General features: G+C 38.7%; 1 protein-coding gene across 5 annotated transcripts in view; it reads right to left on the bottom strand.

Annotated features, from left to right (window-relative positions):
• Positions 1 to 22,963, bottom strand: part of tfec (transcription factor EC) — a 28,501-nt gene extending 5,538 nt beyond the window's left edge. Inside the window, exons 1-3 of one of the 5 annotated variants that reach the window (XM_039791840.1) lie at positions 22,798 to 22,963; positions 2,111 to 2,365; positions 1,280 to 1,381 (exon numbers count right to left, since the gene is read on the bottom strand). In XM_039791840.1, coding sequence (XP_039647774.1) covers positions 1,280 to 1,381; positions 2,111 to 2,365; positions 22,798 to 22,824 — 384 coding nt within the window. In that variant the 5' untranslated portion in view covers positions 22,825 to 22,963. Of the gene's footprint in view, positions 1 to 1,279; positions 1,382 to 2,110; positions 2,366 to 2,973; positions 3,580 to 6,016; positions 6,198 to 6,658; positions 6,803 to 22,797 lie in introns of those variants that run through there. The other 4 variants (XM_039791839.1, XM_039791842.1, XM_039791837.1 and 1 more) reach the window with 4 other exon arrangements.
• Positions 22,964 to 24,324: the final 1,361 nt, after the last annotated feature.

Below are 24,324 nucleotides of genomic sequence, written 5' to 3'. Positions count from 1 at the left end.
GATACAGCTGCATGTCAAGTCAAGAGATGGGAAGGAATGGAAGGCAAGAGGGAAGAAAAGAGGAGAAGAGACAATACAGAAGAAACTGCAGACATTTCAGATATCTGCAGTTGGTTTAGTTTGCATGTGCGTTTTTTTTTTTTTCTTCGTTATCTCACCATGATGGGAAAAGAGAAGGAGGAGGAGGAGGGGACAAAAGCGCTTATCAAAATGAAAGATTGCAACAATTCCTCCACAACTCCTATTGTAATCACTTCAGTCCCTCTCCCGTCTGCGTTCCTGGATGTGTTGACACGGTGAAACGACGTGATGCATCGTGCTGTATGACTAATTAGGATGAATTGATCCATTTAAGCATGGTATCATTTCTGAACAAGCCCATGGGGAGTGTATGCATTAGCCCAATCCAATGGCTCAGTAACTCTCTCCAACAAAATCTTTCACTCTTCGCTTCTCATGTCGCGCTTCTGTCCTCATTTGAAACCCACTGGCTCTCCCATTCCTCCTCCTCTCCCCCCACGCCTTATCTTTTCCTCCCCTCCCTCTCATTCCCTCACTATCACAGTATCTGTTGTGTTTTGCTGCGTGTCACTTTATCTGTGTGTATGATTCTTTGTCTACCAATTTGGCGCTCTCTGTATTTAAGGAGTTAGGCTACATTCCCAGTGTTCCCATCCTACAAACTCTCCCTGTATTTGAATCAGGTGTCACTATGTTCCCCTTGTCCCACATTTTTGACCAGAGTTTTTTGAATTTCTTCTTGGCCATAAATCCTACTGATAGTACTTGTCTGTGGTGCTATTTCTAGTTGGTTGTCTTCTCAAGAATGGATCAGTTACTATAACTTCTATTGTCATATTGTTATTAAGTATGTACATTTGTCCACAAACATCCTCTCTTTTAACCTAATCTGCATTGTTGGTCTTCTTGAGTAATGTGAGAAATGTTGCTAAGCCCCAATGAACTTTGACTCATCTCCAGACTTAAGCTGACCCCTAACCAAGACAGGTCCCCTTTTTCCCAAGCAAGTCAAGCCTGTGCCTAAATGTTTGGGTGGAGGAACCTTACTTTCAAGTCCCCATTCAACTTAAAAAAGTGTGGAAGTCATTAGTTAAAGAACGTAACTTGACATAAACATAACTGCAATAATGTGAGCAGGTTAACCAACAAAGGATATGTTGCAGAAATCAATACAAAAGACCTTCAAACTGCTGATAGTCTGTCACATTTTAAACAGTGTTACTATGTAGCTGTTGTTGTGATTGTGATTGATACTTACATTGTTTTGCATTATGATGTTAGACTCCATGCAATCCAAGCCTCCATCATTGAAACCGGATTCAAGACTAATGAGGTCATCAATAACTTCATCCATTGGAAACTAAAAGAAAACAGTAATTTCAGTGTACTTATGGAAAGGCTAATGATGTTTGTACCAGAATAGCAATGCTGTCCAAGTCTGATCTTTAAAAATCGTAACATTCAAACCAAAATAGACCCGAGGAAGGGGAGGGATCGTCACGAGACTAATTCAATAACAGACAAGTTCTCCAGCGGCCTTGTCGTGAGTTAGTTAGCAGTGTTGGCAGGAAACACATCTGTTATCAAACTAGTTTCCTTCTTTTGAAAGGGTTCTCTCATCAGAGCCTGCATGTCTGAAGTTATTGATGAACACATCATAGAGAGAGAGGGAGACCAATAATGGCATTACTTTGTTTATATGATTACTTGGAAATACTTTCTGAGATCCAAACCCAATCAAGACATACAATTTAGAAGGTTACTAATGTTTGTAAATTCTATTACAGGTTGACTGTCTGTCCAAACAAAGAGTTAGCCATGATTTATCCCTCTGAATTATTACAAAAAACAGAAAAAAGTATGTTGACAGGAAAAAGAGTATTGACAGGAAAACATATCAAGAATGTTGCGAAATCTACAAAAGTTATGACCCACAGTTATGTTATGTTATGTTACCCAGTCTTTGGTTGCGATTTCAATTTCCCAGTCACTGCTAGACAGATTCCGAGTTTTCTTAATTTCAGTTCCATATATTCAGCAACATCATAATACACATTCAGACTCTTTCTTTTTCCATAAACCCACTCACCTCGCTGTCGTGATTGGCCATTGTGAGGAGGGTAACGGGGCTGTTGGGGTTGCTGCTGTCGCTGACTGAGGGCATGTGTCCATTCCTCATGATCGGCACGGTGGCCAGCGGCTGGCCAGGGGCGTGTGGATGCGGAACGGCGTGGCCTTGCCCGGCCGAAGAGGCCAGCTTTGAGCCCAGCGTCAGGTACTGCTTGACCTGTTGATTCTGGGTCTGGTGGAGGTGGAACTTTGAGTTCTCCAGGTGGCTTTGTACCTGCAGCAAAAACAAACAAGTTCAGTTAGTTGACTAAATGGAAAACCAGTTCATCACACATTGTTTCTCATCCCACTGAAACCGCGCTGACTAAGAACAGGTTCACAAGAGGTGTTCACAGCAGCTGTCGGCTTTGCGATAAGATGATCTAATTCATCCCAGAAATAGTTGTGAGTCAGTATTTCCCATTATTAGTCACTTATGCAGAGCAAATTTACAGACTTACAGCAGTACTGTATTTTGTAGAACGCTCACATTAAAGCAAGTCATGTTTGACATGTGTAGCATCTTAATAAGAAATTAGAACTCATTCTTAAGGCCCTTTCTCAAGGAAAGTATTGCCATAGTCTTAAATTCACTACCAGTTTCTGACTGAAAAATGTGGTCCATAGCATATGCTTTTACCCCCAGAACAGAACTTAAGTTGACAAACCTATTTCTTATTCTGTTAATCTGCAGTAGTACAGTACATACATATAGATACAGCCAGATGTCAAGATTGCCAAACCGGTCATACAAGCCTTACAAATATGTCACATTTGAAAATATGATCACAATGTTCAACAAAAACAATTACGAAGAAGTTTTCTAAATTTCGATATTCTTACATTTGAAGCTCTGGTTGCGTCCCGCATCGTGTAGTAACTGCAGTCGGTTAAGTGTGGCATTCTCAGAAAAGCAGCTAATCTTCAAGTTGGTTTGTTTTGGCGTAGCAGCAAGTCAACTTTAAGGATCCAGATCTGCTGCTGCTATCCTGTTGAGCTGCTGACTCCCAGTAAGTGTCTGTACTTCCCAGTCCCCTACCAAAGTCTTATAAAGGGCCCTAAGTGAACTAATTAGGCCCAAAGCTGGGGGTTAGCCTTTATGTTGCGTAGTATGATAATCACTTCAAACACTGGATTGTCAGATCACCCAGTGTTTGATCACTGCAGGATATCTGCTTTAAGTGTCTATCACTAATTTATGTAGACCGCCCTTTGCTGTCCGACTGACCAATCAGTGGTCAGCTCCTAATATCCTGTCCTTCCTGCTCCAGGGGTTGTGGCAGCACAACTGACCCTTGTTCCCCAATGGGGGTTTTAAATAACTTTTTATGCCATTTTAAACAAGCCTTTTCATTCAGTCATTTTTTTCAATGTAAGATTATCAGTTTCCAAAACAATAACTGCATAAAGCAATAAAGCTATGCTAGGCTATTTTCAGAAGGAACATCACCTAAAAACGTCTAGTTTACGCACTGGTCTGTAGCTCACAAAGAAGCTCCCTGTTGTAACTTGATTTATTAGTTCATGGCGTGTAGAGTATTTTTAGGTGAACTTAATAATACGTGTATTGTTTGTAAGGGTATTATTATGTTAGTCTTTCAGTTGTTGATGGTCATCTGTCTGTCTCTTTCACCCTTTTCTTTTTAAAACTTCCTCTTAAAATGATTCTATTCACTGGTCAACATAGCGTGCTCTGTGGACTTGCCTGAACTTTTTTATTTTTTATATCTACATGAATACTTCTTCTCCATGACTGACCTCAGCTTATCAATTAGCAGTAGAAGATCAGTCAGATAAGCAACAATGCCGGTGTTTTACTTTAGCAGATTTAGTAGACTATGTAGTATGACATAACCTAATATGTGTAACTAATTGGTAAAAGATAATGTAATTATTAAAGAAGACATTTTTTTTTCTTCTCTTAACCATGTCTGCTCCCATACTAATAATGTTACTTTTAGACTACACTACCATACCCCCAGCCACACCCACAGGTGTCATTTATCAAGTAAAATAAGATAATGGCAGCATCAAAAGCGAAACTGTGTAGCTTTGCTATACAGCGGCATGTGCAGCTACTTGACAGTTACCCTAGTTAACCCTAGTGTTTAGCTAAAATGCTAAGCTACAGTAACACAAGTAGCACAATTAAAGAACAGCTAACTCCCTCTGTAATGTATAGCCTATTATACAGCTATCTACCAACTTTTAATTTTTAAAGCAAGAATGAGTAATTTCTTCTCTCAAAAGAGTTGTTTGCTGGAATTGATTAAATGAGTAGCTTGCTTGCAAGTACCCTTGCTACTTTTCAGACTTCTTGCAGCAATGAATGTTTTTATGGTTAAAATGTCAACTAGCACAACACTGCTAAACCGTAGGCACTGTTAGCCATGGCAGCTTTGGAATTGTACTGAAACTCAGCATTAAATTCTCCTTGTCAGCTAGACTAGCTTCCTATTCACCGCTCATCCACCTAACTAAGAACAGGCTGGCCACAATACTCAACTTGTCAGTACTGACTGAGAGCTCTTATCTGACTTCTCCAGGCCAAACAAGATGCCAGTTGTTAGCCAATCAACATTTCTTTCCACTACGGATAGCAGGAGGGATGCCAGGACTGCTACACACCACATCTGCTTTGTGTGACAGTGTTTTTGTCCTTGTTTCACTTCAGCTTTCTCACTACTGTATATGCCGGAGACATGCTTGTTATCCACTTAAGGGAATCTGATTGGATTTGAGAGGTAATGGTGCTTCAGTCACAGAGGCCAACCTCAACAATGGTGGGCCTGTGTATGTGTGAAGAGGACATGCTGAAAATTATCAATGCCCGCCATACACATGGGACAGGAATGAGATAAGAATCGAATCAATCAAGGCTCAAGTTTGGGATCGTAGTGACTATTCTGATGTTTGAGACACTTTTTCTCAATATGGCTACTGGCACCTGCTACAACAATTGAGGCAGTGTTTCAGGTTACGGTTAGAGAAGAGGTCACAGGATCACTTTCCATTCACACACATTTGCACAGTTATTCCTGACATGCAAACCTTTCGCAGAGTTTATAGACAAGAATTCACTGATATCAAAGCAAAGCTAACACTCACTTTGTTTAATTTTTGCTTTTCTACACAGATATTTTTGCACAGTTTGCTCTATTATGTTTCATGTTTTAACATTTGGAAGCAGAAAATAATATTTGTCCGGTTTGCGTTTGTACTTCCTGCGTCCAGTCAGAAGATATAAACTTGACTGAGATCAGCTGGACCTCCCTAACTTCATTATCTTCATTAGAGACATTCAAACCACAAAAAAAAAGATGTCAGAACGAGACAACGCCCTCATTCAACACACACAGCCTATTTCTTTCTTTCTTTCTCAATCAAACTTCTCCTGACTCTTTCACTAACATAATGTGCATACTTGCAGGGATCTTAAACCACACGTCAATGCAGCAAGTTGATCAAATCCAACACATACTCTACTTATGCTCTGCTGTGAAGTCACATCACACATGTTTTCCCCAGCAGTTATATAGAATATCTAATTCACGCAATTCAATAACTGTAACTATAAAGCATATTACAGCAATGCTCTAATAACAACTCTTATCGCCCTCAAAAGAAAACCATTCATCCTGCATTACATACATTCCCAATTATATCCCAATTTTATATATATAATTAAAATCGCAAATTCTCACTATGAGATGAAAACAATTTTAGATTACAAAACACACACACACACACACACACACACACACACACACACACACACACACACACACACACAATCAATGCTAAATCTTCAGTTTCATATATTCTTTCAAATCATTATTTCATCAGCCTCTATTTGTAAGATGCATTTAATAGTGGTGTGATTTACCTCGGAGTTAAAAGGTGTATTTCTTTAGTCCCACTGAAAATGCTGCACTCATACTGCCATTGTAACAGACAAACTCACAGGTGTTCCCTCTAAAAAGGAAAACTCTTGCCTAACTCAGTTTCAGTCTTGCCCAAGTTCTCCTTTCACTTCAGAAAAATCCAACAACTTATGAAACACTGGGTGATGGTGACATTAACTAGCTGTACACATTATGGACAAAACCTAGTAGGAGGCTTGGATTCATTTCTGCAAAATGTTGTATTTTACAACATATTGCGAGTAGCAATGCTCGATTAATCTTTTCCCATCTTGAATCTATGGAGATAAGATGAAAGTGGAACAAAAAGCCTACTCAGACTTGCTTACTGTATTTTTGCTGAGCCTGCTAACCAGTAAATAGCTGTAACCACACACCATAGATTGTGAAATGTGAGGGAAAATAAGACTGGGATAGCAAACCGATCAGTAAATCTGCATTCCACGGTGGCTATTGGTTGTAAATGCATGCCTTTTATGAAGCACAGACAATTTCTCTTGCATGCAAACACAAACAACCGCACACATAGTTGCACACACATACACTTTTCTACGTCTGATCTTGCCCCGATTTGCCTGGCCTGTTAGCTGAGTCGCTCCCCCTACCTGTAGAAGTTGGATCTCTGTCATGGTGATCACTTTAACCACACAACAGCGACTCATGGCTCCCAATTTGGCAGTGTCTCCAACCACAGAAGCTGCAAATTCTCACAGAAGAACCTGGACTGTCACGGCTACAGCTGTGTCTCACGACGGGGGAAGGAAGACGAAGAAAAAGAAGAGAGGTGCCACAGCCTCCTTGCTGAGCTTTTGCAGAAATATCGGAAAAGAAGTTTCTGTTTCCTTGTGTGTGTGTGTGTGTGTGTGTGTGTGTGTTGATATGTGTGTGTTTTTGGTCAGGGAAAAGGCCTGACAGAGGCAGAAATACAGATGGCAGTTAGGGGGGTTGGAGTGTGCGTGTGTAGGGGTGTACTAAGTTGACAGAATGTGAGTTCCTGCTTGTGGATCACCACACTTTTCCTTCCTGCAGAACATCCAGCCCAGCTCAGCACATTCTCCCAGGTTATCTTCATGACACCCACTTCCCTTAGAAGGCTTTTTAACCATCAAACTACAGCCACAGATTCAACTAGGGAAGCACACCGAAATGCAATCTGTGTATGTGTGCAAATATAGGCTACTAAAACACACAGATGTACAGTCACACAAAGTTGTTATCTTGTCCCAGTCACTGTCAGGCCACAACAAAGGCCAACATATGCCTTCCCAGAATGGCTCTCAAAGAATTCCTGGACACAGCAAAACTGAACCGAGGTCATTGCAAATCCTCACTGTAGTCCCAACTACTAGATATAATAAAAACAATCAGATAAATCTGAATCCAATAACTTGGTTAAAACAGGAAAATTGAGTCTAACTTTTAAATCCTAGAGAGTTCTCCAGAGTTAGAAAAACAAATCAAGATAGTTAAAACATTTCTGTTGAAGCAAATACTCTATTTAAGATGAAGAAGACATGAGTTTGTCTTTGCCAGACCTTCCTCCATAGCGCTGCAGAGGAGGGTCTGGCTATTCCACACAGAATTCCGGGATGGGAGAAAAACGTGCTCTGATTTATTGGCATTTCTTTAAACCAATCACAATTGTCATGAGATTATTATATAGTACAATTATTCTACACATTACACACAGGCCTGAAATACACACACATGCACTAATAGAGAGACGTCAGATTGCGGGGGCTGATCCCTGAGACTTGAACCAGCAACCCTCCTGTTCCCAACCCAACTCCCTACAGACTGAACTACTGCCACCCATTTTGTTGTGCTTGCACCATGTACATCTGCAATACAGCTAACAATAGTGCTGGTTTGCCATCCTACCTGCATCCACCTGGCCTATGCAAATTAGTCCCTGATTTTAAGCCTCAAGTGAAATCCAGCATGGCCCTGTGTCCTGAAAAATAAAGACTAACAGTTTATTCTCACGGCTGATTCAAAGAATATTGCAAACATTAACTGAGGTTTTTATATATTTTTTTGATACATTTTAATAAACCCATAATAACCTAAATTGAGGGTGTTGAATGTAATGTAAAGCGAATTGAATCACAATTATTCCGTTAAATCAAACCCGTACAGATGATATATTCAAAGAATCAGTTTAACACTGTACTGCACAATAAGCTAATGTCTCCTCTCAGCTGGTAAATTGCAATTTGTCCCACTCGTGTCCATGGTGGATGATTTCATTACATAGAGAATGCCTGTCTTGTTACTCTCTGTACAGTAATATCTGCAAAAGGGAGTTCTCATTACAACCATTATGAACCTGTAAAGTCTCAGTCAGCTGGATGGGTGAGCATTATTTATGCTGCTGTGTCCAAATTATTTTGCTCCTGTTTGAGGGTCAACATGTCAGCTGTTCTTCACGTCTGCTGTGTCATCGCGACACGTGTGTGTCCATGTATCTGTTGGTACATGCACATCACTGTGTGTTGTGTGTTGTTTCTTACAACTTCACCATTACCCACGTGTATATTTGTCTGCTTTTTGTTTATTTGATGCCCGCTGTGTGTACGTGATTTATCAGATCTAGCCAAATTCCTGGCTGGCCATTTTCGGCTCATCTTGGGGCAGGCCACAAGTGCTCACCTTTGTTAGTCCCCCTGCATGGCATGTTTTAAACATCAGGGACTTCCTGTAAGAGTTGGCCTGCTTCTGAGACAACACTTCAAAGTGCAGCTCCCACATCTGAGGACTGTTTTATCCTGCTAGAAAAGGAATGCATAATGGACACGGCACCACTGCACTTTTAATGACTCTCATATGAATTAAATATTATAGCAATTTTAACTGGATTACACGTGAAAATATGTTTGAGCGTGTGTGTGTGTGTGTGTGTACGTGTTACCTTGATGAAATATTGAATTTATGAAAATAGGCTGCCTCAACTGTGGTGTAAAAAATAATCAGACTTCATACTTAGAGTAAAGAAAGAAAATGTCTGAGGTACTCAATGGAGTTTGGATAAAAAAAAAAAACATGATTTTACTGATTTACATTTCTCACCAAAACATATTAGGTATATTTCTGAGGCTGAACAGATCGTAATAAACATTAGCAGCGCAGTTTATTGTTGTTGTTTTCAAACCACTTTCTATATCGGCTTGCGGATTTGGATTTCTGTTCTCAAGTTCTTATGTGTCAAGGCTGTGATTATGGCATGCACAAGCATGATTGTGCTGTTCGAAGACAAAATACAATCAATATTATATCGTTATGTAGAAAATCTTTAAAGGAAAAAAGACGGAAAGCTCCTCAACAGTTTGACTACTTTGTAAGCAAACAACTGTTTCTTTGGTATTTTATTTCATTTCATGGATACAAATTTGATGTTGCAAAGGGAAAGATCTGTCAGAATAGTATGTTATTGATTAGAAAACCAATTCATTTTGTAGCAAGTTTATTACAGTATATAAAAGTTTTACTTTAAAAATGTAGATGTAAATAAAGGTTATCAAAAAGATAAATATGCAGTGTGTACATGAGTACACATACCTTAAATAACATACTAAAGTACACTGAAAAAGTATTTCTACTTTGCTACTGAATAATCTTTTTTCTTCCAGTTTTGCAAATAACAGACATTACATTATAACAGTTTCAGTCAACTGAAAGACTTCAGAAAGTTGGGTGAGAGAGGGAGGAGAGAGGAGGATGCAGTGCAGCCTGTCCTCTACATCAGTGAAAAGGAGATATAATTAGTCCAAATGGAATAATACAATTTATGCAGCTAAACCAATCAGAGCACAGAATTCTCTGTGAGCAATGAAAATGAGCATGTGCACAGTATCTACTGTATGCACACAGTCCCTAACAGAGACACATACAATAATGAAGGTTACACATATTCTTGGATGTCCTGTTGACAGATTAGGTTGTGGTATGGTGTACAGTATGCCACCTAAACTAGTGAGTGTGTTTGAGTGTGTATCAATCAGTATTGTCACTAATGGTTTATTCTCTAACCTCTCTAGTTTACTTACATGTAGTCTATCAGGGCTCCAGACTAGACTAACTTTTTTCACTAGGAGCACAGTGGCCCCCAACTGAAAATTTTAGGGGCACAACCAGAAAATTTAGGGGCACACACCGTAAATCAACATGCTAACCAAATATTCACATTTCTACTAATTTCCACTGTATTACTAATAAACACTTTGATAATATATGCAGAAATTACAATGTGCTGTTTCAAATTCAGTGTCACTTTTGAAGATGCAACATATAAGGTAAACTGACAGCCCCATCGCTGTCATGACAGTAAAAAAACTTTTTTTATTATTGTATTATTCTTTTGCCTGTTTTGTTTTCATCATGACCGTTTTTAATTGCTTCTTTAATGTTTTATGTAAAGCACTTTGAATTGCCTTGTTGCTGAAAGGTGCTGTAGAAATAAAGTAGCCTTCAGGTTCTACATTGAATGACGCCCCGGGTGAGACCCCCTCCGAGCGCCCCCCCACAAACTAAAACTAAAACCTGACCTTTCTGGCCTTCCTTGATGCAAAATCATCAATGATGTCATCGTATGAAATCTGCTACCCTATTGGGTGATCGATATTGATGACGGCAAGGCCAGTGAGCCGTTCCTGGGACATGGTGACCTCAGGTATGATCAACTTTAGTTTGGAAAAGCTCCTTTCTGCTTGAGCCACAGTGACTGACAGGGACGGACTGGGACCAAAAATCTGCCCTGGCATTTTGGCCCAGACTGGCCCACCGCATAAGCTCACAAATAAATAAATAAATAGATAGAAAAAAATGGGAAATACCAGTGTTGCAGCAGCACAATATCAGACACACAGCACACAAAGAATATAAATGAAATAAAAGGATACAATATACATGAAATAATAATAGGATAGAATATAAGAACAAATAATTTTAAATATATACAAGTTGGGAATAAAACTGTACAACTGTTTAACTAGTATTGATAAAGCTGTCCCCATCCTTGTGCTCCCCTGAATATGTATACCAACTCCTACTCCTAAAACTACTAACGCCATGTAATGAGTAAGCAAGAATCAGTGCAAGTTGACACATTAAATACTTCAACAAAGTGCCATTTATTAATACACTAAAACTGTATACTCCTAATGAATCATAAAACAAGCTATATATATATATATATATATATATATATATATATATATATATATATATATATATATATATAATCTATCATTTCAAGAGGCCCTGCGCTATAATTTGAAGAGGTCTATCATGAGTTTTTGTCTGTCAACGCAGATAGAAAAACATCAATTCTCGTTAAGAAAGTTTGCATGATGTGCAACATTTATATAGGCTACTAATGCTGTCATACAGTAAAGCATGCCTACGTTTTTATTGTTGTAGTGTTATCATCAACAGTTTGTCCACCACTCAGTTTTATCAAGGGGTTAAGTGTTTTAAGGGGAGTTGTGCTTACCGCAGGTTGTAGCCTCACTCCCTCATCTCTTTCCCTCTCCTCCTCACTGCCGCTGACACCACCACCACTATCATCAGCCACGGGAGCTGATGAAGGTCCTGCTACTGCCGAAAACGTCTTTTCGCTTTTTTCTTTTATTTGTGCCGCTTGGGTAACTTTGTTTCATTTTGGTGTTTAGACCATTGACATAAAAGAAAGGTTTAGACTCGTCTTGTTTTGCTCCGTCTCTGTGTACTTTGTGTTTATCTTTCGTGCCGCGGCGCACTGTTACGGACTAGTCCATTTCATTGTGAAAGTAGGGGGTGTTGACCTCTCTCAGTAAGTAGGGCGCCTGCAGCTGCTGGGGGCGCTGATCTCCCAATTCCCCACACAGTGAAATGATCGAAAACAGAAAAACGCTTCACGGCTCAGAGGATTTTTTAAATTTTTTTTAAAGTTCTCGTGCCGCCCCCCATGTGACATGAAAAAATGCTCTCTGTCAATTTTCAGAGAGGACAGATAAGCTTGCACTTACGCGCTCTCAGGTACCGAAATTTCAACATTTAATGTGTAAAAAGAGGGGGCAAATTTACTGGTCGCACATGTGCGACTGGATGTAAAATTCAGTCACACACTCTCAAATTTTGGTCACAAAATGCGACCATTTGGTCACAGTCTGGAGCCCTGTCTATATTCACGAAGTTCCACTTCCAGAAATTCCGCCAGATTTAACTAATTTAGGTCGGATATCCGTTGCCTTGGGCTTTCTTTGTGTTGGCATTTTAAACTCCGGTGGATTTATGAGGACTATGGTTAACCTTTTCTCAGATCTCTGCAGGGTAAATCCGGACAGCTAGCTAGACTATCTGGCCAATGAGTTTTCTGTTGCACAACTAAAAAAACCTTTGAACGTACAAGTTCCACCAAATCAATTTCCTTCTCAAGGCTATTTTGCAGAGGTGCCATTGCGCCACTCTGCGCTTAGAGCAGGCCAAGACGATTGTGATTGGTTTAAAGAAATGGCAATAAACCAGACCTGTTTTTCTCCCATCCCGGAATGCTGTGTGGACTCGTCAGACCCTCCTCCGCAGCGCTGTGGAGGAAGGTATGGCAATGCGAGACTAACTTACATGCAATACCTTAACACTGAATGCAAACATAGCCAAGAAAGGTTTGCTGAATTTAAAAAAAATTAGAACATACTTCATCAGTTACGGTTGGAATCACTCATAGTAGATTACAATCAGAATTGTTTTTCTGATTTATTCCTGTTATAACGTGATTACCAGGATCCATGACTGTCTAATGCAAAGATAATAAAGTCAACATCAGATTACAACATCCTAACATGTTGCATGATGTCGTGCCTTAGTCTAGACTGGTTTTGTTCAGGAATAACTCAAGATATACATCAAGACACATACAGAAAAAGAATATAAGAAAAAGAGTATGCAGAGGCTCAAGGTTGCATATAATGATGCAATGAGGCTGCTGCTCCATGTCCCTAGGTGGCATAGTGCCAGCCATTTGTTTGTGTCAACTAGAGTGCCAACCTGTGAGGCACTCTTAAGACAACTGATGTTTAGTTTCATGTGTCGCCTGGACAAGTCAGAGAACCACATAATTGAAGTTCTAGTCAGCCCTGTGAAAAGCTGTTATAGATACACTTCTAGGTTAAGACAGCATTGGTGCAATAGTCTGTATATTTTATAGGTTAATATGCAATTTTTATGTATTATTGTTATATTGCTATAGGTTAATATGTAATTATTATGTATTGTATCTTTTTTTAATATTTTTATACTATGTATACTGTATTATGTGCTATATGGACTTGGGTCCGCAATAAAGCTTTATTATACAGCTGATTCAAGCCAAATATTTGCTATTACAGATACTAAAAGACTAATCAAAACACATTTTAGGTGCAACTTACCATTAGACATAACATGATTGCATACAAAGTCAGTAGAGATATGTGAGGGGGAGCAAACAAACTTAAACCATCATATGTTACCAGGCTTAAAATGTTTAAACTAAAGCAAAATAATTGTGCACTTTTTACAAGGCTTACTTAATCAATTTCAGAAATGTAGAGAGACATGAAGAAAAGGAAGGGAGACAAATTTACACCAAGTCTAAACTTACCTTTATTAGGCCTTTAGTCAACTTTGCAACCTAATTATAGCATCCTTTATCACATACTACAGTCCTATTCTGTGCCCGCGATATTTTTGTTGGGACAACCTAAAAACACAAACTTTTTGTCACTCTAAAGACGTAAAGGTGCACACAATTTTTTAACTGAAGTTAAAATATAAAATCTGAATTTATTGATTCTATCCTGAATTTGATATTGGTACTGTAAACAGCATATTCCGTTTGGATATTACGAATAAGGCCTTTTTCCGAATATAGCACTTTCCGAACAAAGCCGTTACTTTTTTTATATTAATTAATGTCCCTTACATATGGTGTCGTCCGGCGACTTTCACGGGCAGAAAATCAAGCGAAGATAATTACCTCTTCTGAACAGTCCATCATGTTTTTTTAATCCTCTGTGTCCTCCTTGGTTATAAGCAACTGCGTGGTGGAGGGGTGTGGGTGGTGCGCAATCACAAAAGACTTGTATTGTGTGGATGCGCAGAAACTACGCACTATAGCTTCAAGACATGTTGGATTTGTCGGTATTATTCGTGTTTTAGAAACATTCTTTGGAAAGGTATACAGAGCATTCGGAAAATGCGTCTCAATAAGGGTTTTTACCGCCGTTTGCGGCGGTTTACGGCCTCTTGCCTGTTTATGGCTTATGGTCAGCTCTGTGCGTTCTATTTTTCACAGTCTATGTGTACGTTGCTATGGTTGTTGTACACAGACCAACCAGCCAACAGTTTGCAATGCTGCAGTAGAGATGCATGCCCAAAAGAAAAGCCCACATCTCTGGTTGGAAGGAGAAACACATGTACTTTTAAACATTATGAAAGACTTGGATATTAACAGATTTTTGGATATGCACAAATATTACAACGGAGACCTTTTCAGGAAGCTTGAAGGAATGAAAGAGGGAGGGAGTTTGCACAGTCGAACAAGTCCGCCACCGCTGGAAAACTTTGAAAAATTCCCTTTTTACATGTCTGCATGTAAACTGAAATATTAGTGGAATATTTACTTTCATTAGCCATGTTGTTTTTTATCAGAATTAAGGCAGACACTGGAATATTGTGTGTATGAAAACATAGTCGTTGATAAAAGGGCATACAGGTAAACAAACAAAAGGAAATGGGATCTAATCTTCACCGTTCAAAGACAAGTACAAGCCACAGCTTGCAAAGCTGCTGAGCAATACAGAGCAGAGGATTGTGGGTAAACTGCTGTAGTGGTTACGGTCCTGAAAGGGGAACCTCATCCTTGACCCTCACTGTCCAGTGAGCTAGAACAGGATAGACCGGTGCTTAGCGTTGCCCCTCTGAATGATGTCAGAAAGCTGTACTGTAGACAACTTTAATCTCTCACTTTGGCAGACAGTGAAAAGAAGCCCCCGGTGGGCTCCAACTATAACTATGAAGATGAAGTCTTATTAAAATTATGCACATGATTGATTGCGTCCCAGCTCACCAAAGTAAAAGCCTTTCAAGCCTGGGCAACAGCCTAAAGACAAAATGCTCACTACACAGAGAAAGCAGTTTACGTTACACTCTGAAAAGAAGCTTTTACATTTCTTGATTTGAAGTGAACTTTTAATGATGGGATAATTCAAAAAACAATGTGCTGTGTGTTTTTTTTTATCTTAATTGCCTCAATTTTAAATGCTTTATTATGATATTTATTAGAAAAATAGATTTTATAAAAAATGTTGTTGTTGCTTTAAATGTTTCTTAGAATTTTCTGTCTAGACAACAGGCATTAGTAAAAGTCCATGATAACTTTAAAAAGAGGAGATATAACAGCATCTAACATAAGAAAACCGGTTACGTCAGGGTGTATATAGCCTGAAACACAAGTTAATACCACGATGGAGTAATTTAGTTATTGTTTCTTAAAAAAAAAAGAAAAAAGTAAGAAAAAGGTTGAATTACTAAGTCATTTGAACTTTTCATTAATTCTTTTTAACTTACAAAGTGTGACATAAAAATAAGGGGACACCAGATTCAAGTGTTTTGACTATTTGTCCACTTTGCAAACATTTTGAAGAAAGAGTCAGTAAAGATTTTATTAAAAGGAATGAAGGGGGCTTATATCATTCATGGGCATTATTCATCATCATTCATTTGTAAATAAAAAAAGAACTATTGTTTCTGACTCTAAATACAGTAGTATCACTGTCTCATTCCAGTGTATTTACCAGTGTCCCCATAGTACAAGTACATAGTAATATCCTGTATTAAACCATTGATTGTAAAGTAGTTATGTATCTGAAGGTATTGTCCAGACTGTAGCAGAACAAGAACAACAAGAATAAATGGTCCAGACTCAATAAGGGAGATGAAGTTGAGATATATTGATTACTCCCCCGTTCCCCCTCCCTTAACTTGATTCTGGGAAATTAAATAATGCAAGAGCTGTTTAATGAGAACTAAGCAGAAAATGAAATGTACTTTGGCCTTCCAAGAATTAGTCCCTATATGGTTTGTCTTGTGGACAATGAGCTATATTTGCTTTCTTTTGCTAGGAGGCTGGAGGTTTCAAGTTTCCGTCTCACACTTGTTTAGTTGCATACTGGAGCATGATTGACCTCCTAACTAGTGCCGATGTTACAAAATGATCTTGCATGTACATGTGTTAAACTAAGATTTAAGGTGAGCACAGAGAAGTTTTCCTCCTTCAGCAGATGAAGATGATCTGAAGGTCCAGACTGAAAAAATATCCAATAATACTGTCTGGGAGAAGAGAGATTCTCAACCAAAGACCAACCATTGTGTATCTACCGGTACATTGTCATTGTCAGGGTTGCTACAGTGTCGAAACACTCTTCTTCAAACCACTCTTCATTGAGTTTGACAATCAAAGAAACTTTGAGATAAGTCGCTGTCAACAGTACCTGGAGTTATTCCCCTGGTTTTTGTGAACATTATAACTGGCTTTTAGGATACTTTAGCTCTTTCTGAAATCATTCACAATTTCACTGTTCACTCCACAATATGAAGGGAATTCTACATAGTATCATACTTTATAATAGTGCATCAGATGGCATTTTGGGACTCACAGGTCACTCTTTTCATCAGTGGAAGTCATTTAAATATTCTCCTTTCCCCTTTCTGTGCATTGCATGAAGATATTTAGCTCTCAGTTAGTACAGTCATCCTTAAATGTACCCTTTTTACAATTCATTATGGGCTAAATATAATCATTATCTTTAGATATTTGGATAAGCTGCAAAATGGCTATCCACTATTTTTGGCTTTTTAACCAATTAACATTCACCACTAACTATTTCAACCATTTATTCATTACTTCTAGCTCTCTATTTCAACCTTTTATTAATTACTTCTAGCTGACTATTTCAACTGTTTATCTGTCACGGTTTAGACTTCTTCGTTCACTCTCAACCGCAACCTGTTTTGTACAGGTGTTACACCAGACTCAATATGGGGCTATATTTTATAATCAAAACATAAATCAGATTTTTTTTTATTTAGTTGAGATAGTCCACAATCACTGGGGAATCATGGGAATCCCTTTACTAGAGTACAGTACAGTGAATAGTGACTGGAAACGTTATGTTTATATTTCCTAATAACTTGCTTATCTTTGTGCAAATCTTAAGAGAACTACAAGAAATACTATAATTGAATAAGATTCAGCTGAAAAGAGTATAGATAAAAATCTAAACTATTTCAATGCAGCTCCTTTTGAAGCTCAACATGGCATAAAAAAAAGAAGCTACTACTCTCCCTAACCAACATAAAGTGCATTTGTGGGCTAGATTTGCAAGCCACTGTTCAAAAGCTTTTGGGGGAGATGTATTGATTACCCCTCCTCCGTTAACTTAATTGTGGGAAATTAAATAATGCAATAGCTGTTTAATGAGAACTAAGCAGAAAATTAAATCAACTTTGACCTTACCAGAACTAGTCATAAATGGTTAGTGCTGTGGACAAAGAGCCGTTTGTTCACTCTGTTTGGCTATCTTTGTGTCTCTGCCGTTTGAATGAGTAAGCTGCTGTGACGAATGCAGGAGTGCCAGTGCTCCTCATCCCAGCGATGTATGAGAGGAAGACCAGCAATGAAAGTGAGAAGAGCTCAGGCTTTGATCACATGCAGGTCTGTTCAGTTTTATACGGACCTGCATCCAGGTCATGTTGTTGTTACATCAAAGTTCTTGTGTATTAGCTTGAATCCCTCTCAGCAATATTATGATCATGTGTAATCCCAAGTTTCCAAATTAATAAATGTTACTAAATGTTTACTGAAAAATCTCCATCCTGCCCAAATTAGTGTAGTATAGAGGACATAAATCTCCTTTTTTTTCCTTTTTGTTAATATAATCAATATCTAATTATTTTCCGGTTCTTTTATTAGATCATGCTACTCCGTCAGCCGTCTTGGGTAAATTGGGTAATTAGCTGTGCCTGAGTTCAATTTATTTTTTCCATCATTTAGGTGCTGCCAGTTCCAAGTGTGTTACAGAGTTTTTGCCAATTCTTCTGGTGTAGACTACCACGTGCCTCCTCAGATGCACATGCCAGCCACTTCTTTTCCCCGTATAAGGTTCGCCAAAACTAAACAGCTGCACCATCATCTCAGACCTGGTCCTTTGCAAACTTCACATGCAGGACTTGAATAACCCCCCCTGAACCCAGAATTGAGCCAGCATGTTTGGTTTTAATCTCCAACCAAGAGGAAGCAACTAGATGTCATTCATAAAGGAAATTGTTGTGTTTTAATTGCCTAAACCTAGTCTCACATTGACAGACATATCTCCACAGCGCTGTGGAGTAAGGTCTGGCTACACCACACATACATTCTGGGATAGGAAAATTGTTTGTATTTCTTTAAACCAGTCACAATCGTCTTAGGTGGCACCAAGCTCCGTCACAGTAACAGTAGTTCTGCAAAATAACGTTGAGAAGGAACTTGTTTTGGTGGAACATTTGCACCCCGCAAATGAAAATGACACACACAATACAGTAACGTGAGCTATTTAAATGAGCTGGATACATGGTTAAACGTAATTTGCTTACCAGTGTATTGCTGTGTATACTTCGTCCATAGCAATCCTCTAATTTCGGTCCCAAAACATCCTAGTTAGATAGTAAATGCTGTAGTAAAATCTTTACAATCATTCTCTAAAAGAACCAAGCAGACCTGCCTTGTTGCCTGATCCAAATTTTCTTCAAAGCCTGCCATTTTCAGCGTGTAGCTTGCTAGCTCGAAATTTGTTGTTGTTTCCCGTAGCGAACAGAGTTTAAGAACGGCCACAGGCAGAGAGCGGAAGGTGAGGAACATCTGTCAGGCAATTATCCTGGAAATGTACTTCCGTTGATCCAGACTAGCCTAAACCTAACAACACGTGGGATGTCAGCCCAGGATACCAAGAAAAAAAACGTCAATATTGGACAAATCCGCACCTCACGTTTTACATCCGTTTGCCAATGTTCAGTACCAGTGCAGGAAGCAGTATGTTGGCACAAAGTTAGGATGTGGAGGTCAGCGTGGTGGATGGGCGTGTAGTGCGTCTAACTTTCATGCAGGAGACTGGAATACGCTTCCCATAGACCAACATTAACCGTAACTTAAATCTGAGTTTTATTTCCTTAACCATAGGTTATTTGCCATAACCACAACCTTCCCTAACCTTAACCATGCTGTCGTTGCCAAGGCGAGAATGTTAAAAACATTGGCTTCAATCCTCCTTCCTGTCCTTGAATTTAACCCCGGGTTTTGAAGAATTGTCCAAAATCTGCGTTCTTTTCTGGCAGTAGCATTAGAGATACAAAGCACAAACCCTGCTCATCTGTCCATCCCTGTATTTACCCCCGTCTCCACCCCCAGTGTCAAGAAAATGACCATAATCCTCTTAACATTGAGGGGCCCTATCTTGCACCCGGCGCAGCGCAAAGCCCAGAGCAAGTGTTTTTGCTAATTTAAGACCGACGCAGTTGTCAATTTCCAGTCCAACGCCCACGTCGTTTAAATAGCAAATGCACCTGCGCCCATCTGTGCGCCCATCTGTGCGCCCATGGTCTTACAGGGAGGTGTGTTCAGGTGCATTCTTGGAGCTGAAAGTGATCGCACCATTGACCAACAAAAACCTGGTCTAAAGTCAATAACGCAGCATTTCATTGTTATTTTAACAGCGCAAATATTTTAGGCTTGTGCACAGCGCACGCACACTATGCTTGGTACACAAACAGGGACGTGCTTAAAAAAGTTAAAAAGGTGCTGATTTAGGTAAAGCTGTTAAATAAAAAAAAAACGTGGACAATTATACTTTTATAATGCATTATCTTTTTTTAAGATCCACACAGTGTTTTACAACATAAAAATTCATAATTTCAGTAAACTAGTTCAACATTCTTAAAATTTCATCTACTCCTCCTCCCCTCATTGATCAATTTCAAATCGATTTATCAATTCTAAACCTATAAATATGCAAATATGTTCAAAGGTTTTACTGCAGGTCACACAATGTCTCCTACTTCAGTTCTCTAAATTACAAATAAGAAAAGGTGTATTTTTAAATCCTCTCTGCACTCCACTCACTCTCCTCTGCTCCCACCGGAGTCAGTGTTTATTCATGCGTTGCATTTATCCCACTTACACGATGATAATGCAAGCATGAACTAAAACGAATGTTGCTTTACTGTTTTTTTCCCCCCGTTGTCTGTGAAGTTTTCACAATGACAGATCTACTCTGTGAACCAAAAATGACAATGAAACTTTGTTGTAATTCTGTAATTAAAAATCATGTCCGCTCATTTTCATCTCTGTGTGTTTGAGTGCCACGAGCCAAACTGTGCACATAGAAGTGGACACAGTTTGCATCGGTGCAAATGCATTAGGGATTAAAGCAACTTGCTGGTGGTTGTGCGTGTTTTAGCCCATTACATACACTTAACATTACAGCTGACCATTTTCTGAAGCATACCATACGTTTTGAGATTGATTTCCTGCGTTCTAAACAGCCATTGGTCTCAGTTGGTTCCAGCATGTAATAGAAATCATCTTACACAAACTTAGGTTAACATAATCCATCACACAGAACTTCTATCTACATTTCTGTCTATTCTGTCTATTTATGTCAAATTGTTATTATCTTTCTGCATAACATTCATTAATGCAAAAAATTATATATTTTTTTTATCTGGCTAAGATATTCTCATAACATACTGTAACTTTTGAATGTAATGCACCGAAATCTTAGATCTGCGAACATCCTTGAACACACCACCAAGCAAGAATAACAAAAAAACTGCTGACTCATCCTCTTATCTGCAGTACAACATGATGATAATGTAATGTTTAATGCAGTAGCCTACATTAACACCCCTCATTGTGTGTGTTTGTGTGTGTGTGTGTGTGTGTGTGTGTGTGTGTGTGTGTGTGTGTGTGTGTGTGTGTGTGTGTGTGTGTGTGTGTGTGTGTCTTTAGCACTCTGAACTACCCAGAGGTCAAGAGTGCATTCTGACTTAAAGCAATCTTACTCCTTCTCTGTCTATCTCTTTATCTCTATCAGCCTCTCTCTCCCCATTTCTGGTTATGTTAATGATCTGATGTGCAGGCAGAGAAGGCACCTGTGCGAGGCTAACGTGAGACGACACCAATCGTTTCATCACAATGGGGAGCCCCAGAGACCAAAAGACTTACTTAAAAGGCGTATTTCAGGGTATTAATTGCTTGACATGGCTCACCCAGGTATGGGACTATTTTCATATGGCAATAAAAAGACTAGCAGAGAGGGGAAACAACTGTGCCGTGGTTGGCCAAGAGGATTGGCTGAAATATTTCAGTGTGTAACAAACAGCGAGGTATTTCTCAAAAAATCATGTGCCGTGAGTAAAAATAAGTTACAGTAATTGAGTTAACCACCCCTCCTGCCCCATCGCTCTTTTATGGTGTGTCTGGTTCTGTGCGTGAGTGGGAGTAATTTCACGTGACCTGGGGTTTTCGTCCCAAAACTGCACCTTTTGTTTTGCCTGTTAGAGTTAGTGAACGCAAGGAAAAAATGCAAATGAGAGTCACACACAGATAAAGAAAGATTCAGGGAACTAAACAGACACTATAATGGAACTAGACAGACACTATAATGGAACTAATCAGACACTATAATGGAACTAAACAGACACTATAATGGTGAGAGAAGTGAACTAAAGGTGAATGAAAATGAAAGGCACCTGGTCCCACGACCTGGTATCATATAAGGTAGTTGGAATAAATGGGTTAATGTAAATACAAAGAAGAAGAAGAGCAGCCTCTCATATGTGCTGTTATAAGACACTACTGTTGAATTTTCTACTTTGTGCTTCATTAAGAATGAATTAAAGCCCAATTCTTTGTAATTATCATTATCAACATTAACACTAAAGTGAAATGTTTGTTCCTAAAGTTCTCACAGTTTTTTCTTTTTGTAAATGTATGATTTGAAAAGTTGACCTTTTTTACAAGTCTGCTTTGCTTTTTGTCTAATACAGTATTTCATGTTTTATCATAAATGTAAATAATTCCACAAATCATCACTGTCCTGACAAAATGTTAGCCGACATACCCATAATGAAATGACAATGATGCAAAAAGATATGGCTAATTTTTGTAAAAGTTTTTGTAATTGTATAACGATATTGTCATTATTAATATTATTACTTAATTTTTAAGAGTCTGTACCCATACAAAAAAGTCGGCGACTAACTAATATAATATAAAAGCCACAGTCATTTTTCCTCTGCTCACGTCATCAGTCTCAGTGCCTTTTGCTGTGCTTTGATTCTATTTATTTTTGGTATTATCATCCCAATAGAGATTTCAGGGTTGACTTATTTTAAGTTAGTCTAATGTCATTTAAATTTATATAATTCAGCCCTACATTTCACATCTAACGGAGTTATCAAAGTCTTTTTACAGCTATCAGAAACAAGGGTGCTCTTTATCTAAGGCATACAAACAGGCACATGACACACATGAATCTGCAATATTTGAAAATAAATGTGATTATTTCATACATGCATTTATTATTATTTGACTTAAGCAAATCTGAGGCCTTATCACCCAGGTACGTATGCAGACATTAACACTGTGTTTACATCTGAAAGCAAGAGTAGGTGTGTCAGCTTCACTTACCTGTCCGTACCAGTTATATTCCAGCATCGTGACGGCACGTGTAGCATTCACAACCGCGCAATTAAAAACTGTACTTGTATGCTCTTGCACAATCAAATCCTAATAATTGTGGCCTGTTGCTCTCTTCTCAACACAACTATACAACTCTTCCCTGTGTGGGATTGATGTCATCAGGAGCCAGACGAAAGCTAAGCCATTACACACACATTTTTGTACACATGCACTGGCAAGCATACTCACACACACCCCTGGCTCTCCTGTTGAATTTTGGCACTCCCAGGGCTTACGAACTGTTGATAATGAACCTGAACCCATTATTTTGAGTCAATGAATTGAAAGAAATAGGGCAAAGAATGAAAGCCACAGGGCCAATTAACAGCATTCTTTGATGTATTACCCTTGCTCGCCACTCAACCAGACCGCTCTGCGCCTTTTTGTCTTTATTCCCTCTGTTATTCATTAATTATTCTGAGCGGGGTCAGAGTTCGTGTGGCTAATTGTGCAGACCGTCTCTCTTTGAGGATGGCAAAAGATTCGCCCAACACTGACACTCCCCCTGACTGTGCCCAGTTACCTTGAATTATGCCAATTATTCCAATTCTTTGATTTCCCCCCCTTCCCCCTTCTGTTCTATCATTGTACTAAGCTGTGGGTCTTTTCCCCCTCCCTCCTGACTTTTCATAGTTCAGTCTCTATCACTGAACTTTCTCTCACTGAACACACACACACACACACACACACACACACACACACACACACACACACACACAAACAAATACATAGTAGTTCGGTGATGATCTTTGATGTTTAAGGGGGAATTATGACAGTTGGGGTCTTCTCAGGTTAAACTCTCACTGATCAGATCTTCGTCAGGTACTTTGACATACTGTGCGTGACTCAGCACACGCTTAAATCTTTTTGACTGAAGCAACTAAAACCATTGAAATAGCCTTATTTGAATGTATTGACACATTACAATGTGTTATAAGAACATAATATAACTTCTTCAGACAGCTTTTCATCAAGTATAGTTTCATTTTTAATTCAGTGTATATATATATATATATATATATCCTCATCTAAGTCTCATCAAGAAAGAAAATAAATGTTTAACCAAAATTATGCTTTTAACAAACATAAATTTGGTATTAAAAAAAAAAAAAACATGAATGATTACACCTTCTACTATTTAGCTAATCACCACAAATGTATTAATAATTTACACCATTCAAAAAAATACAAACGTTGATCTTTAAACTGAGTGAAGTCTTGTTTGCAAAGTTCCCATAAGGGCTGAAAAGAGTTTGTGCCTCTGGATTTTTCACAGTCTGAGCCAGTTTTAACGGGCCATTGGAAACGCATTACTCAGTTTAGGACAAAGATTAACTATTGTGAGTCACTGTCACATATACATTTTTAATAAAATATATTGCACTTATCTTTAATATGGGAATAGGCACAGGCTATGAAATGCAAAGCCCTTCAATTATACAGTTCATATTATTCCTGTTTCTGTTTTGTTATCTC

Source organism: Perca fluviatilis, chromosome 23, assembly GCF_010015445.1.
Source record: "Perca fluviatilis chromosome 23, GENO_Pfluv_1.0, whole genome shotgun sequence".
Classification (NCBI taxonomy): Eukaryota; Metazoa; Chordata; class Actinopteri; order Perciformes; family Percidae; genus Perca; species Perca fluviatilis.
This window is presented reverse-complemented; position numbering and strand designations above follow the sequence as displayed.